The following is a 16,924-nucleotide window of genomic DNA, read 5'->3' as shown; positions in this document are numbered from 1 at the left end:
TAGTACTAGATATACACACATATATATGTATTTTTTAAAATAAGAATTGAGTTCATTGTCACCCCTCTAGATAAAAACTCAAGGTCTTTGCTTTTCAAGCAAAAAAAAGCTTCATTTTGCTTGAAAAAAATACATTTTCAAATATATTTTAGACCTCTCTGAGAATCTTTGCCCAAGATAAATCTGCATAAATAGTAATAACTGTATGCAAGTCAAGTCTCCTCATGATTTAGAAAGCAAAATTTAAAGCACATTTTTTTCTAAGTGTGATTCACAGTGATACAGCTCGTGAAACATTTCCAAGTTGCAATCAAGAAACTTCTCAATCAAGATCAGTTTATGACAAATTTAGCTGAACAGATACTTGTATGGCATTATAACTGAAGAACTGATACAAAACCGTACGTTTCCTTGTTTAACTGCACATTAGAGAGGAGACTCCAAATAGAAAATTTGGTATTTTGTTTTTTTCTTTAAAAAGACAAATACTTTTCTGCTCGTTGCGCTCCGTTTGCCATCGATCAAGAGCTCTTGTTTCCACAGGAAACAGTGGCAATTAGAAGTGGACAAGCCACAATGATCTGGCAGAAGAAGATAGCATCTCCCTATAGAATGGAAGATCAGAAAGCCTGCAACCTGTAAGAAGACAGGAGTTACCATTTCCACTGGAAACAAGCACAACTACTACTGAGAAGTCATGAAAACTTGCCAGCTTTTCCTCCTCAATGCAGAAGCAAGATGGCAAAGAACACATCAAAAAGCTACTCAACCATAGGGATCAATGGGGTAAAAAAACCAAAACAATTAAAATATCAGATCATGTATGAAACCACAACTGAATAAAACTTGAGACTGGATACCAGGAAAGTTTGAAATGACCGAGCTACAGAATTTTCATTTCAGTTAAGCTGTAAGTTCCTCTTTTGTGAATTCATTCAAACTTACAATCTCTAAAGCTCTAAGGAACAAATTCATTCAGAGTTAGATGTGCACCTGCAGATAAAAAAAAAATAAGAGAAGATTCCCAAGCTGCAGGACCTGAGAGAGGACAAAGTCTCCTCCTTGCAGATGAAGCCCAGTGTTCTTTCCAGGTTGTCCTCCCCCCCAGCTGGCAGATTCTGTGGCACCCGTCCTTCACAGAATGTTGGTATTGAGCATTCCTTGTGTAGGCAGGTCATACACAGGAGGAGTTTTGCAAAGCATGTTTAAATCATCTCAATAAGATGACACTGGATTCTCTAACAGTTACTATTAAAATGGATAACAGTTCTGGAAGAGTTGATATAATGGGGAGGAGGGGAAAAAAGTGATAAAATCAAATCAACTTTCCATAATTTCATTTTGTTAAGCCATCACATCGGCAATTCACTTAAACATCCGTTCTCATTCTCTTCAGCGTTACTCTTTTTCTCGCTCTTGTACGTAGAAAGGAATAAGTTTTCTATCTGAGTCAAGAACTCTTCAGCAATGAAGCAGTTTGCTACCTTGCCCAAAGTCTTCCTCATGCACTCCAAGAGCTGGTCAAAAAGAAAACGAGATTTTAAAAAATTGATTTTTTTTTCCCCTGTTTATTTTTTCCTCTTCTAGCTGATAAATAAAAATCCCTTTGGAATACTTATTTGTTTCTGATTTAACACCAGAGAAAGTGTTCAACTGTACAATATAAATTTTAAAAGGAACAGTCACATGGGAACACATGGGTGATTTAAAATCAATTCTTTAAAACCAATTCCACAACTACTAAATTCAAGAGTATTCTACCGACTCTATTTCTTATTTAAGCTGCTTATAAGCAAAGTCATGTTGAGAGAAAGAAAAATAGATGTGGGTAATTATGGTGTACATGTTTTCTGTTTATGTCTTTTGCTTCCGGCAGATTTTCTGTCTCATTTGGGCAATTTCTGTTAGAGCTGCAGTTATGCAGAACTTCACAGCAGTGACTACACTGACTGGAAATTTGAAGTTCGCCCTTATCCATGACAGACGTGGCACAGCACTGCTGCACGGATCCAACAGAGGACTGGGAAGTCCAAATCCTCTCTCAAAACACGTGCAGCGCTCGACACTGAAAGCTGAGAACAGATGATATCCTGGTATTCCTGGGGTGTATCAGGAGGGGGGTGGTTGTAGGGCAGAGAGGTTCTCCTCCCCCTCTACTCTGCCCTGGTGAGACCGCATCTGGAATATTGTGTCCAGTTCTGGGCCCCTCAGTTCAAGAAGGACAGGAACTGCTGGAGAGAGTCCAGCGTAGGGCTACAAAGATGATCAAGGGAGTGGAGCATCTCCCTTATGAGGAGCGGCTGAGGGAGCTGGGGCTCTTTAGTTTGCAGAAGAGGAGACTGAGGGGAGACCTCATTCATGTTTATAAATATTTAAAGGGTGAGTGTCACGAGGATGGAGCCAGGCTCTTCTCGGTGACAAACAATGATAGGACAAGGGGTAACGGACACAAACTGGAACACAGGAGGTTCCACTTCAATTTGAGAAGAAACTTCTTCTCAGTGAGGGTGACAGAGCACTGGCCCAGGCTGCCCAGAGAGGTTGTGGAGTCTCCTTCTCTGCAGACATTCAAACCCCGCCTGGACGCCTTCCTGTGTAACCTCATCTGGGTGTTCCTGCTCCGGCAGGGGGATTGGACTGGATGAGCTTTTGAGGTCCCTTCCAATCCCTAACGGTCTGTGATTCTGTGTGATATTGATTTGCCATTCATTCTTCTTCAGACTGAGATTAGAGCTTGGTATCTGCTGGTAACCGCTGTCTCCAGCTCTCTCAAGTGATCATCCTTATTGTTACTGTGTTTGTAAGTTACCAAGCTGCACCACAGAAGTCATGTATTGTGGGCAGTTTACATCTGATTTGTAAAAGTGTAACTTTAGGTGACTCCTTATGATACAGAACAGATTTGTATTAAAAGTAGTAAAATTAGAAAAGCTAAAAGAAGAAAACTTACTTTCTGCAAACAAGTCAGGTCAGAATCTCTACGAAAAATTTTATCCATGGGGACACTACTGTTGAAAGAAAAACAAATGGTGGCAGACACATCTCTACTGAAACATCAATAATAAACATGCAAAAATTCTGAACTAGCTATTCTTTATAATAGAAGCAAACATTTACCTATGGCAGAGTCTGTATTTCTCAATTATCCACCTTGTTTTTTCAAATATTAATTCCCACTGAGGTTCCTCCACCATCTGTTGTACTTCAAATTTGTAGGGCACTCCTGCAAGCAATTGAACACAATTATTTAGCATTTCAGTACACTCAGCTTTCTTTTTTTAGTTTTAGGTGCAATCCCTTCCTTCTCCATAACCATTCATCATTTACCACTGACTGCAGAAGCCTGCAGTCCTGTCACTTGCCAGCGTTAAGGAGGTGTGACATATTTTGAATTCCAAATTTAATTTTGGTGGGAGTAGGGAACAAACTTGTTCTCCTCCCCAGCCTCGCCAATTCCTCAGGCCATAAGGAAGCACACAGAAATCTACAACGGAACAGAACAATGGCAAAATTTAATGGAGGTTTTATAGCTTAGTACCGCTTTTGTAGTTGCTCTAAGGTCCATGTGGTTATTAAGCAAATAGAAAAGGTTTTGGTTTTTATGTATGAACTGGCTGATGAAATGGCTGACTGTTGTAGATTGCAGAGGAATTTTGCTCCTAAAGGAAGAAATTCTTCTAGTTCATTGCAGGTGGCAGAAGAGGAATTTAGAAAGTAAATGGAAATTTTAATGGAACACTGGAAAATTACTTGCAGAACACTATTCAGTTACCAAAAATCAGGAAGAAAGCAACTGTATATTTCAGTAAGTAATTTTTTTAAAAAAAGTGCCTTTCCAGATAATAAGAATTTAATGGGATGAAATGCATGCTTTCCAACCAGACCTCAGAGTAAGTGAAAAGAAAGCAATAAATACAATTTGCTATTTGAACAAATATAATAATATATAATATAATATCTCAAATGTGAAAAGTGTTCAGTGCAGAATGCATTTCCAAGGGTAAGAGTTATTTTATAGAAATATTCATGGCTCATACCAAATACTAATTTTTGCCCATTTGCACAGTACTACAGCACTACTGCCACAGTGTAACTTTTCCCAAGAGCCAGAGGAGACACTGTTTTGTAACAGGTTGATTTCGGGAGACAAACACAAGTATAAAGTAATCTCAGATAATGTATTTCTAAGTATTTTAACTGCACACCACACGGGTGGGATGCACAGGAAATGAGGATAACACGAGGGCACGATCAGGATGGTAAACAGGAATTACTGCACAGATGTGCCCACCACTTCACTTCCCCCAGCACTGTGAACAAGGCTCCGGGCAGATGGGCTCCCCACTTACTTCCACAACAAAAAACAAGAGAACTGTCTGTTCACACGGCCTATGCTATCACCTCAGAGTTTGGATGCAAAAATCAGGACCCCAACAGAGGGAGTGAGGAAGAGAGAGAAGAGGCAGCCACCAGAACCATCCACTGTTATAATGGGGATTTTCCTCAAATTACCATCAGGGAGCAAGTAGAAGATCTGATCACCACTTGAAATACCCTAAATTTTATAGGATATATTATTAACTATTAAAGAAAGGAAAACATCCACTTCTCATGAAATGCCAATGACATTTTTAATCAAGAATTTGTTCCCTTTGGTTGGGATTCAGCCAGCACAGCATTTCATCTTCCATATCTTGTCTTTTCCTGGACAGCTGGCAACTTGGAGCCTCTGATCTTTTGAATGCTAAGTTACACAAGGATTTTTGGCCACTACAGCAGCCAGTTCTTTGCTATTAGACTTCTGTCTCCTCAATCACAGGATCTGTTCAGAATTCTGCAACGCAGCAAAGTCTAAGTAATACATGTGATGCAGTTCCTCAGCTATTCACATGAATACTGCATGGAAATAACAGTGACCCTCATCCCAGTCCTTTTAATTTCTTTTGCAGACTGTGGAAATCCTAATAAAGAAAAAAATCTGCTATTCCTGTTTATTCTTGTCATGACAGCACAGGCTATTTGCAGGATTTACTCTTTAAAAGGAACTTCTGGTTTTGTACAGCACAAGTTACCAACATAAATATATAAATACCTATTTCTCAAGTTCAAGAATAAACACTTCTCCCCTTAGTAACCAAAAGAAAAATTAAAACAACGGATAAAATAGTGGTACTTACGGTAGGAGCCGTCAGGACTGATCTCATCACTGATTACTAGACAAGTAATCTGAGAATATGGAAGAGGATTATTTCGGTTGTAAGGGCTTATAATCATTCCAATGAACATGGCACCACCTCTGGAGAAATAACTCTAAAAAACACATATAAAAATACAACCTTTTTCACCACAGCATTCTGAAATTAAAAAAAACAACAAGCAGATTTTATGTCAAGTTATTAATGAACTTGTTTTAAAATGCATTAGAACAATAATGTGTATTAGTATTGTAAACACTTTCGGATAGTTGGGCATTTTTTTTCTATTTATTTATTGTCAAGGTACAGCTCAACAAGTACCTGGTATTTAGCCTGGGTGTCGATGTCCCGTATTGAGGGGTTGGGGTCGAAGGCAGGGTGGGAATGGTACCATCCGATCACGCTGTATCCCCTGGCAGCCAGCGTCTCCGAGGCCTGCGTCTGGGACACTGGATCCATCTCGCACTGCAGGCCTGTACTGAGACTATTGCATGGCTCTGCTGCACAAACCTGTTAAAAAGGTCTCCAGATGGATAAATGCAAGAAATCTCCATCAGTTAAATAAAATTTGAAGATTTTTAGGAGTCATATACCTCATCTTCACAGCCCAACACTTGAACAGAAGCATAACTAACATTTCAAGACTGCAGTAAATAACTTAAACTTTAACATTGAAGTAGTTGCCCTTCAGAAACAACATTTTCATGTAAGTTTTAGTATTTTAGAGAAAATACAAAAAGACAAACACTTACTTCTACAATTTTATCAGCTTCGGAGTATCTTCCGCCTAGCAGCCCTATGACTTCTGCCATAGACACATGAGAGTGCTACAATGATATTAAGCAATTATTAAATTGCAAGTTAATACGTTGGCCCCTAGTTTTGATCTGCACACGACAGAACATTGGCTTCACAGCTACAAATCAGTAACTTCTCAATGGCATTCAGAAGAAAGCCTTTGGACAGCTAAAGATTATCACACACGCAGTGTTTCTATTTAAAGCAAACAGAAAAGTTGATGTTTGCTCATTACATACACACGTGTATGGTGCTCGCCTGTAACCCTTCCACAGGTGAAGCAGTGCTAGATTAGAAATCTGAAGCCTGTGCAAAGGTGTGCTTGGTACAACCTGCTGTTACTAAAAAACCACACATTGCTTTATAAACACAAACTCAATCCCCAGACCAGTAGAAAGCGAACCCCAAAGATTTCCAAGCAGCAGGCTATTTTAGAAAGTAGCTTTAAACAAATTATATTTAAAGTAGGACAGAGAGTAGCAAGTAGTGACACTTCTATAAGTGTACAACCATTAACCTTCCAGAAAAACAAAGTGCAATCTAAAACAAATATCATTTTTAAGGGCTTTATTTAATACTAAATTCTCACTTCTAGGTCTGAATGAAAAGAAGTTAACATAAGCACTGTATTTCTCAATTTTCTTATGTTGCCTATAAAAAAAAAGAAAAAAAAAAACACCCCAAAACAAAACCACAAAGCCCCCAAAACCCACAGCACATGCATCATAGCTTTTTGAAAGATTAAACTTAATCCTCACCAAATCCATTATTAAAAGTGCTTCGGAAGACACTTTCACCTGAAAAGGCTCCTGAAATGATAAACACAATAATGAGTATAAGAAAAGTAAGCTAAATAATAGAGCATTCTGGATTATTCACTTAAGGGTACATACCTGTTTTTCCTCAGTGAATAAACAGCATGGTATCAGCTGAAAGGGATCAAAGGAACTATAAAATGAAAGAAAATTTCTCTAAAGATGTCGGACAGTCAGGAAACTTCTCAAGTTTCCCTCTGACTCCTTGGCACAGGAGGAGTAACCTTGTTTTCTCTACAGCATTTTCTCATCCCACACTAGAACAACTTCCAATTATAGAAACTCCGCTACCCACATTTGTGTATTTCAATACAAAACATCTGAAATGCATACATGTAATTTCAAAACATAATACAAATTGATGATTTGCCACCTTCTAGCCTGACGCTACCCAAGACATTTGTTTCATTTCTAGAAGATCTATGCTTGAACATGCTGCACATCAAATAATACCTTTTTGTTTGTCTTGAACCTTTAGAAGATTTTGCAGGTTTCAGCTTTTCTTCCTCTCTTCTCCTTGCTAATTCTTCAGCAGACAGATGCTAAAGACAAACAAATGAAATCTGTCTTCATGTCTTAAGTGCTCTTTCAGTAGTGATTCCAAAACCAATACTGACAATCAGAGATCCAGTGCACAAAATAACCGATGAGAGAACTCTTCCGTTCCCCAAGTCAATCAAATTCAGTGAAATCACAGCCCACATCACAACCCACGCATAAATGCAAGTGTGATAACTATGGAGAAAATCTGTGGCCAGAATTTCTCATGAACCCTCTTTAGGGATGACTGTTTTCAAACTGATTTTCCATCCAAACCTGTATTTTGCAGAACGTGGTAGAATTATTAACCACAGCTACTGAACAATAGGTATGGCATTGTAACAGAATGGGAGTGGTTGTTACTGACACTCTTTACTGAAGCTTGCAAATTTAAGTGGCTTTCAATACAAGAAAAATAGAATGTTCTCAGTTCTTCGCTATTTGCATAATTTGAAATTGTAGGAATGGACAAGGGGGTATTTTCTTTCCAAGTCTTCTATAAAATATTTATAATGTGTATGATTTTTTCTAAGCACTTGGCAAGAATTAATTCTGTAAGGAAAGCATAAACCACAGAAGGGTTACCTCAAATGTCTGTCCTTCCAAATCCTTTGCATCACACCAGTTTCCCCAAGGGTCTCGCACTCGCCGCCGTCTTGTACGCTGCAGCAAGCAAATCAACATAAGTCAAGGATCAGACTCCTGAGAAAACTGCATTTACCTCACTTAATCAGCCCTAAGAACATTGTCCAGAAGGTTACTGCTACATGAGTGTTACCATTGCTGCGACACATCTCCAGAAAAGCAGGAACATCCTGGAGTTCTGCAGAATGTAGTTCACAATCTGTCATAAAATATCACCAGTGAAATTTTCAGGTTTCAAGGCTGTAAACCATAACACCTGCTCCATGGATCATCAACATCTCTGACAGCAACAGCACATTATTATCCAGCTCTGAATCACAGCTCAGACAATACAAAAAGCTATAAAACCAGTATGTTTACATCTAGTGTATGCTACAGTTATTTGTATTTCAATTTATTTTTTTTTAGTGGGAATGAATTTGTTTTCCTCTCATCAACTGATTTATTTTGCTATGAAGTACTAAATGTGAATATGAAAGAATGAATGAATGAATGTGAAACTGGCAAGCTTTGGCAATTCACGTAGTTATAAATGAGTTACTCCTAATTGTGTGCATAAGGCTCTCAGTAAGTCGTATCATAAACCTGGTATACTTAACAGTTAAAATGCAAGCAATTTAATGACACCCTACCAACACATTCCACTATTTTCTGGCTAATACAGGTTAATAAATTACACAGAGGTGGGGAGGAAGGGGTTAGGGCTGCAAAGAGTGAAACACAATCACAGTTAAATACCTGTACAGAAATCAAATGTGTAAGGTTAGAGAAATTAGGGCAGACCCCCGTCAGACAGCAGAACTTGTACTCAGACTGACCCTCGACTGACAGGGCATTCTAACAAAACTGCAAACCGAACGAGAGCAGAAACTTCCTGAGGTGCCCGAGCTTGAAAATGAAAATTGAAAAGACCTTCTCCATGCTGAATGGTGTCTGCTGCCCCCACCTCCCTCACCAAAACGCACCATGGACTGCAGGCGCTGAGCGAGCTGGTACGCTTCCACGGTGTCTTTGCCTTCTTTGGACCGTGCTTTATCAGCTGGTTGGGGTCGGTTGTAGACGGCCTGTTCTGCAGGACACAGAAGAGACAAGCGCTGTACTTCAGTAAAGTCTGAAGCCACTTATTTCTGGTACAGAACCAAGACCACCACAGATGAGTGGTAATGACAAATGCCACAAAGAAAAAAGCAACAACAACAAACTACACAGTGAAAAGACAGCTCAATGGTGATACGGGACATGGTTTAGAAGTGGGCATGCTAGAGTTAGATAATGGTTGGACTTGATGATCTTAAAGGTCTTTTCCAACCGTAATGATTCTATGATTCTGTGATATTACTGATTATATAGCCCTCTCCCACTACCACAGCATTTTTAAGACAGGAAAACCTCCCTCCTTGTTAGTTTATTTCAGACAAAACGTATCTACAGCCTATTGCTCCTCTCCTAGGTGACTCATTCAGCACTGGACCAATCTCAATAAGAGAAAGAAATAATAACTTGAATTCTATCTTAAGTGGAGGGAGGGCAGAATTTATAGAATCACAGAATGGTTTATGTTGGAAGGGACCTTAAAGCTCATCCAGTCCAACCCCTGCCATGGGCAGTGGCACCTCCCACCAGACCAGGCTGCTCAAAACCTGGCCCTGAACACTTCCAGGGAGGGGGCATCCACAACTTCCCTGGGCAACCTGTGCCAGTGTCTCACCACCCTCACAGTAAAGAAAATGAAATGAAAGTGAATTTTATATATCGCAAGTTATCAGGGAAAAAAAAAACAAACAAAACAAAAACCAACACAGGGCACACAGAAAAGCACAAACCAAAAAAGCCACCACGCCAGCTGTGTGTGGTAAACACAAGGGAGAGGGGGAAAAAAAGGAAAATAGAAAAAAAAAAAGAAAGAAAAAATGTCTTTTGTGTAAAACCAAAAATCCATAATCCTGTAAGCAGGTTACAAACTCCTCTAGATTTTCAAAGGTTATGAGAGACAATCTGCTCAGAAGGGCCTTCCCAGGAGAGATTAGTGTGTGTCCTTCTGTGTGAGGAGCATACCCCAACAGCAAGCAGTCCTTCAGCATGAAAACCAAAATAGGCTACAGATATTGGTTGGAACATAACTACACCAAACACAGATCAAACAAACGTTCTCTTCTACAGAGCTTAAGTGTAAAACAATTACTGTTTAAGACATTAAGACAGAGAAATTGGAAGATTATCCACATGGATGTTTGATTCCTGCTTTAATGAAGTGAACTTACGATGCTCCTTTTAAGGACACAGCTACTGATCTTAATGTTTAGCCTTCACAGGAAAAACATTCATGTTAATAAAAATGTCAACAACAGATGTGTTTGACACGTGCTGATTAGAATTTAAGTTCTGAATTGGTTCCAATAAGAACATCTTTACCACAGCCGAAGTTAATCGCTCCTATTAATTCCAAGTATGTGTGGATCCGTCCGATGCAGTTAACGTCACCACAGTTCTTAAGGCCTGGTCGTACTGACGTCTTATTCAGGTATTTGGGCTTGCATCTCTCCCTAAAATAAAGTATAGCACATTGTCAAATAGTAAAACAAATCACGGGGGGAGGAAGGAATTGTGTGACTTCAGCTGAGGTTAAGAAGAGACACCCAAGCGGTTTCTTCCCCTCCACGATGCACACCCTACACGGGGCAATCACAGCAAAAATATAGATTTGACAAAACACAATTTATTTCAGTGTTATTCACACACATTTCCTACTTCTGCAGAGGGAAATTTGTATTCCATGCATTAAAACAAACTCTTTAACACAACCGGTACAGGGAAGCAATGAACTACTTGGAAGTACTATGATACCATTCAACTGATACAAGAACATCTGCATTAAGTTAGTCTAAATAGCTCACATAATCACAGGCTTCCTTGGTGTAACAAATAAGCCTGTTTTCACTCTCTATGCACTTACTACTTGCTTTTAAACTGATCCTGAATAATTTCAGTTCAACACTTGCGGTACGGAATTTGAGAGTTTCTTTGCAAGCTAACCAACACAGCAAGCATGCAAACCAAAACTGTTAACAGAGAACGGATGCAGCTTCTCCTGATATAGGGCACTCATTTTCATAATGCTTTGAAGTGTTTTCATTGCTTAGCTTCCAGAATGTCAGGAAAAAAAACCCACTGGGAAGATCCAAAAGACGCATTAATAAGCAGTGCTGTTCACTGGCAATCTTTATAATGCTACCATAAAATTAATTTTACTCTTTTCAGAAATAAGCTATTAGTGTTTTAACTACAACGATGCAGGACATGAGTCATCTTAATCACTCATTGCAGTACATGAAATTAGTACATCTTACCATTGATCCAAAATATAATTCCTAATTTTCAAATAACGCTCTGGTGTTTTGGCCTGGCGTCCTTCAAAAAATTCAGGAATAGCTTGCTTTTCTTCTTCCAGAATGATGCTTCTGTCAACCTCCACTTCTTGATCAGGTGGCTTAAGCTCCTCTGCTTCTTCTTGATGATCTTCATCCACTTGGCAGGGAGAAGGAAAAAGCAATCCATTATCAGCCAGGTCCCTCTGGTCCTCATTAGGCTCCTGATCACTTACTTGTCCAGTACCACGAGATGTTACTGGTCTGCCTGGTTCAGCTTTCTCAATAAAATTATTGTACTGCTGGTATTCTAAGTTCACAGATTTATCACCATTCAGGTGATGGGAACATGTTGCTGCAACACTTGGAAATACTAATCCATCCACTGTATCCTGCTTGATATGTTGAGGATCTTCTTTGGGTAAAGAAGTAGCAGAACTGTGTCCAACAGAGGAAAGAATGTGTTCCATTCCTTGTGTTTCTTCAACTGCACTTTTTGAAGTACCAGACAATGCAGATTTTCCAGTTTCTTGCTGGGAGGTAGGAGAAAGCAGTTCATCCATGTCATCAGTTATGTCTACTTCTTCATCATCCGACAGCTTTTCAATTTTCACTGCATTCAGATTGGGGTCTGCACGGCCTCTCAAATTTCCAGATGACCACGCTTCTACCCCTATCTTATCTTCAATGGGAAGACTGCTACCACACTGACTTTGCTCTTCTTTTTCAGACTCACCATTTTTTGCCTTAGGAAAATACAAAATACATTTAGGAGGGAAAAACAAAACAATCCCCTCTGCCTCCCAAATAGTCAGAACTATTTTGCTTGAACAGCAGACGTTCTGAAGTGTTTCTTCCTTATCTTACCCTCCTGATACATTTTGATCCATTGCAATTGACTTTTACACAGCATTAGATTTCTAGCCCCAGTGTAAATGAACACGTATTTCCATTCAAAAAACCAACCAAACAAAAAAAACCCAACCCAGACAGCAGTAATTTCTTCTTAAATGCCCCTGAGGTCTCAAATGAGGCTAAAGCTAAAACTACAACGCAGCTGACACAGCTGTATAGGGGAAAACAAGTATTTTCAAACTAACAGCCAACAGTATAAGAGACTACAATTATATTACATTTATTGTTTAGTTATTGAAGTAATTATAGAAATTTGAAATCAGGCGTGACTTCCAATTTACACCTGCAAATAAGAATATTCCACTTTTCTGAATATAGGAATAAATAGAGCATGGACTTTAACAGCAGTGCCCTGAAAAGACAGGTCAAAATCAAGCTACATGAACGACAGCATACTCGTCAAACTGCCTTCTTGCTAACTACAGAGATACCCCGTTTACCTTGTTCTTAAAATACTGCCGAGCATAGCTCTTCACTTGTAGAACAGTACGACTCCCAATCAACTTGGCAATTTTCGTCCACCGGCGGCCAAATTTCACCTAGGACAACAAAGCACATTTAAGTTACCCAAACCATAACATTTCAGCCATTGCACTTTATGTGCCAAAAGAGCTTTAAAACTCAATCATTCACCACAAATGCATGAACAGTACAGCAAACCCATGGTAAAGAACCTCGCTACTCATATTCTCTCAAGAAGAAAATTGCATCCAACAGTAATTTATTGCTATTCTTCCATAAATATATACATATAAACACATATCTTATATAACTGGAGGCTCTTCTTCACCCAGTTCAGTCACACTGCAAATTATGCTGCCTGCTAACCCAAGGGATCCTACTAAAATGAAATTGTACTTGGCGAAGCAAACCCTATTACATTCAGCACTACAACTATACAATCCCTAAAGACCTTACAATAGTAAAGGATTTCACTTTATTAGCTGATTTGCCTTAGACACGCACTATACTTCCTGCAGTTAACCACAGCATCATGACTGTATAATTCCTAAAGCTGTATGTCTGAGATACTGGGTGATGTCAAATTGTAATCAGCCTCAAATGAACAAAAAGAAGTCATTTTGGCAGATTCATCAATATAAATCCGACTTATTGTTACACTCTAAGTAGATGGCAATTATTTTTAACATATTTGAAGTAGAAAAGCAGAAGCAGATAAATATAACATGCTTATTTGTATTCATTATTTAGATAAACTAATGACTTCTATTCAGAATATTACAAATATAAAATGAACTTACCAGTCCTTGTTCAAACAGTTCTTTTTCTTCTGATGTCCACTTTAATGAGCAGCTAGCTGACTTTGTAGGTGATCGCACCCTAGGAAAATAGGAAACACAAATTAGAGCTTTCTTAAAAATATGTATTTTCAAGTGCCAGTAACTGAAGGCAACTTCTGACAGTCTGATGGGGACGCCCCATCTTCTGTGAACCCAAAGTATTGTTTTAAACATGAATGCCACTGATAAATAAAATATTGAGAATCATGTCAACTTCTCCATCACAAAGGAAGATTCAAGGCAACACAGCATTCATCACAAAGTAATGGTACAGAAATACATGGGAGAAGCAAATTGAAAAGTTCAGGCAAGAAAGCCAACTAGAATTAACCAGGGTTTTTTTTCATAAGGACCAATGTGCTGCAAAAACCAAACTAGTTTACTACAATAAATTGTAAACAATACAACAAATTGCTATTGTAAACAATACAACAATAATTTCTTCGTGTTGAAAGCTATCCTAAATAATTTTGTACAGCCAAAGGAATTAAGGAACTTCAACCCTTTTTTTTTCTTTAGTGTCCAGAAACTAAACACAAATCAGATGCCAGGCTACATTTAAAAATGCAACTCAATCATTAAAATGTACGTACATGACTTTTCCAGTTTTCTTATGTGGGCTGCAAATAAGAGAAAGTGAAAATAAAAATTAATTGTGATGCTGTTGCATATCTCAGCAAATTACGTTGTTTTGGAAGGACTTTTTAAATTTCTCATCTAAATGAGATTTTTTTCCAGAACACAGTTTACCTTTTCATAGATCTTTTCTCTGCTTCCTTCTGGTTGAACCATATTTTTTCAGAAAGTGATTTATTAGATAAATAATATCTGAAATAGTTACTTAGTAAGTTTTTGAAGCATCAGAGTATGAATTTGTACACATGAGAATTCTAATAATTGTATAAACTATACTGGTTCATAATTATTCAGTTGTAGAAGCAAGTACCGCGCTGCTTTCAAAACTAAAATACACACAATTTCATGCCCTCCTACTAGTTTAATGAATAAGAGACATTTGACGTCTGAACTCCCACGCTCACTCTACTTACAGCAATCAAGGTATCCTGTTTCTACAACAGACAAACATTTTTGGGTTTTAACTTAGAAAACATACTAAAGTAACTTCCATCATACTGATCCCTTATTTATTTTCAAATTAAGCCTCAATAATTCATTCTATTAGGAAAACTTTAATTGCTTTATTTTCTTCTTCCTCTATTACTGTGTATTACTACACTCAATTACAAGTAGAACGTGAAAATAAAGTAGCCTGTGATTACTATTGCCATTGTTTACTTAGTCTGTTGAGGTCAACTTAGGCCAGAAATGCTACTAACAGTAAGACTATTTAAGCCAACATTGCTTAAAAAAGAAGGGGTGGGGGAGGGAAAAGCATGCAGCTGTTCCTTCCCCTTTTCATCTTGCAAGCTGGCATAAGTATGAATGTAGCCAGACAAAACCAGACAGTAAAATCAGTCCAAGCAAAGAACAATTCAGCAAAAAGCGGCAGCTATTTTTAGCCAGATCAGCTGTTTGATCAGGTTCACGAAGAAATCACACAAACGGCTGCATCAGCACAGCAGCTGATGTGGGGATGAATGTTGCTATTTTTGGTGCCAGCGTAAACTTAAATTTGACAAGCTTTAGAGTCATTTTCTGAAGAATCAGAAGCCCCAGAGGAAGCTGCGGGTAGATAGATGACTAACTCGGGGGTCCTCCCTGACTTTTGCAGTCTACCTACAAATGACAGTGCTTCAGCCACCTTAACAATTAAAGATTCATCCAGCTCCTTTGGAAACAGGAAGTTTTCCATTGTTTTACAGGAAAACACACAAGCAAATCAGCAAAAGGATACTCTTCCTCCAGCAACATTTTCTCAATGACAGCTCTGTTTTCTTCGCTAATGCTGCTGTCCAATGTCCACGGCTGCAAACAACACAAATATGTTTTAATATTTTAATTCTGTCAGGCTGTTACTTGAATATCAAGAATTAATATACAGTAGCCTCTAAGAGCAAGCAAAAAACACTGGTTAAAAGCCTAAGAGCATGTACATGGAGAGAAGAGAATGGAAAAAACCCAGATGTTCTGATAACCTTGCAATTCATTTAAAAAATACTTACTAGACTGTTATCTGTTCTCCAAGATGAATCAAGATAGTGATCCTGCAGCAAGCCTGAAGCTGTGTTTTCATGATCTCTGAGAAAGATTCCAGTGTTCAAAACAACACAAACATATTGAAACAAAATAACTACTGTCAGAGTTAAAGTAATTATGTAGTAAATAACAAAAAACATTAACAGAAGATGACAGAATTAGGTAATAAAATGAAAAGCATATAGTGCAGACTATTTATGTAATGTTACTCTTTCATAATATTCCATTAGCCATAGCATAAATCTGTCCCAGTAAGTCATTGTAGTAATTGCAGTAGCAACTCCTGACCTATCTACCCACAGACTGTGAGAGACAGCAGTGAAACCCTGAACAGTAAAAATTCTTATCCAGAATAACTGAAAGCAGGGAGGACCATGTAAAATATACAGAAGACACCAGAATTTTATGGACAAATAAAGAACTATATTTTTAATATTAAAGTGTCATTGAGTTGTATTACCTCCACTTAACATTTCTACATCTTTCCCCCTATAAGGCAAAAAGATCCCCTTATAGAGGAAATACTGTTTTCCTCCTGAGGAAAGTTTGTAGTTACATGAGGTTTAACAGAACGCTAATGCACAGCATTGTCAGTGCTCCTGTGGACGTCATCCAGATTTTTTATGCTTGATCTTTCTCCAAATAACTACTTTTTACTTTCAGAAATCCGTCACTGATTAACATTATTTATCAACTTTCTGCTATTTTAATGCAGCATTAAATCTCCTTAGTAATTCACTTTTAAAGTTACTTGTTTTCAAAAATCTTTGCTTCCAGAACACAGAGTTTTCTAAAGACTAATTAGCTTTATATCCCTTGCAATGCTACTAAAATTAAACTCACCTACTATTTCAAACTGCTGTGTGCCAGTAGACAAACATTTCTTTAAAGGTAAGCATAAATCCTCATGTACAGCCTAGAACTAATATAACTCTTGCTTCTTTTGGAGCACATCAAGAAATGGGTCTGATCAGTAGTCCCTGTGCCCACAGACTATCTCTGTCTCTTCAGACGACCACGTCTCTAGATGATCAAGTCAGATCCGACAACAGCACTTCTGCATTCACTTCATTTTAATGATTTCACAGGCCCTGTTCTCCGTGCCCTGCCCGACGGCGCTCAACACCGTCCCTCCGCCCGCCCGCCCGCAGCGGCCCTCAATGAGACTCCAAGGTCTCTCCCCTGAGGCGCCC

General features: G+C 38.5%; 1 protein-coding gene across 1 annotated transcript in view; it reads right to left on the bottom strand.

Moving 5' to 3' along the window:
- Positions 1 to 1,352: 1,352 nt before the first annotated feature.
- The window catches only part of MYSM1 (Myb-like, SWIRM and MPN domains 1), a 17,348-nt gene continuing 1,776 nt past the window's right edge, over positions 1,353 to 16,924 (bottom strand). The window contains exons 2-20 of the mRNA XM_010188949.1: positions 15,698 to 15,773; positions 15,430 to 15,500; positions 14,325 to 14,402; positions 14,168 to 14,194; positions 13,536 to 13,614; positions 12,714 to 12,812; positions 11,341 to 12,104; positions 10,406 to 10,536; positions 8,959 to 9,062; positions 7,934 to 8,011; positions 7,262 to 7,350; positions 6,887 to 6,941; positions 6,752 to 6,802; positions 5,948 to 6,022; positions 5,517 to 5,705; positions 5,178 to 5,310; positions 3,118 to 3,223; positions 2,951 to 3,008; positions 1,353 to 1,517 (exon numbers count right to left, since the gene is read on the bottom strand). Of these exons, the coding sequence (XP_010187251.1) occupies positions 1,353 to 1,517; positions 2,951 to 3,008; positions 3,118 to 3,223; positions 5,178 to 5,310; positions 5,517 to 5,705; positions 5,948 to 6,022; positions 6,752 to 6,802; positions 6,887 to 6,941; positions 7,262 to 7,350; positions 7,934 to 8,011; positions 8,959 to 9,062; positions 10,406 to 10,536; positions 11,341 to 12,104; positions 12,714 to 12,812; positions 13,536 to 13,614; positions 14,168 to 14,194; positions 14,325 to 14,402; positions 15,430 to 15,500; positions 15,698 to 15,773 (2,428 nt within the window). The remainder of the gene's footprint in view (positions 1,518 to 2,950; positions 3,009 to 3,117; positions 3,224 to 5,177; positions 5,311 to 5,516; positions 5,706 to 5,947; positions 6,023 to 6,751; positions 6,803 to 6,886; positions 6,942 to 7,261; positions 7,351 to 7,933; positions 8,012 to 8,958; positions 9,063 to 10,405; positions 10,537 to 11,340; positions 12,105 to 12,713; positions 12,813 to 13,535; positions 13,615 to 14,167; positions 14,195 to 14,324; positions 14,403 to 15,429; positions 15,501 to 15,697; positions 15,774 to 16,924) is intronic.

The sequence above is a fragment of the Mesitornis unicolor genome, unplaced genomic scaffold (genome assembly GCF_000695765.1).
Source record: "Mesitornis unicolor isolate BGI_N332 unplaced genomic scaffold, ASM69576v1 scaffold44387, whole genome shotgun sequence".
Lineage (NCBI taxonomy): Eukaryota > Metazoa > Chordata > Aves > Mesitornithiformes > Mesitornithidae > Mesitornis > Mesitornis unicolor.
Note: the sequence above shows the minus strand (reverse complement) of the source record. Positions and strands in the feature narration are given on the sequence as shown.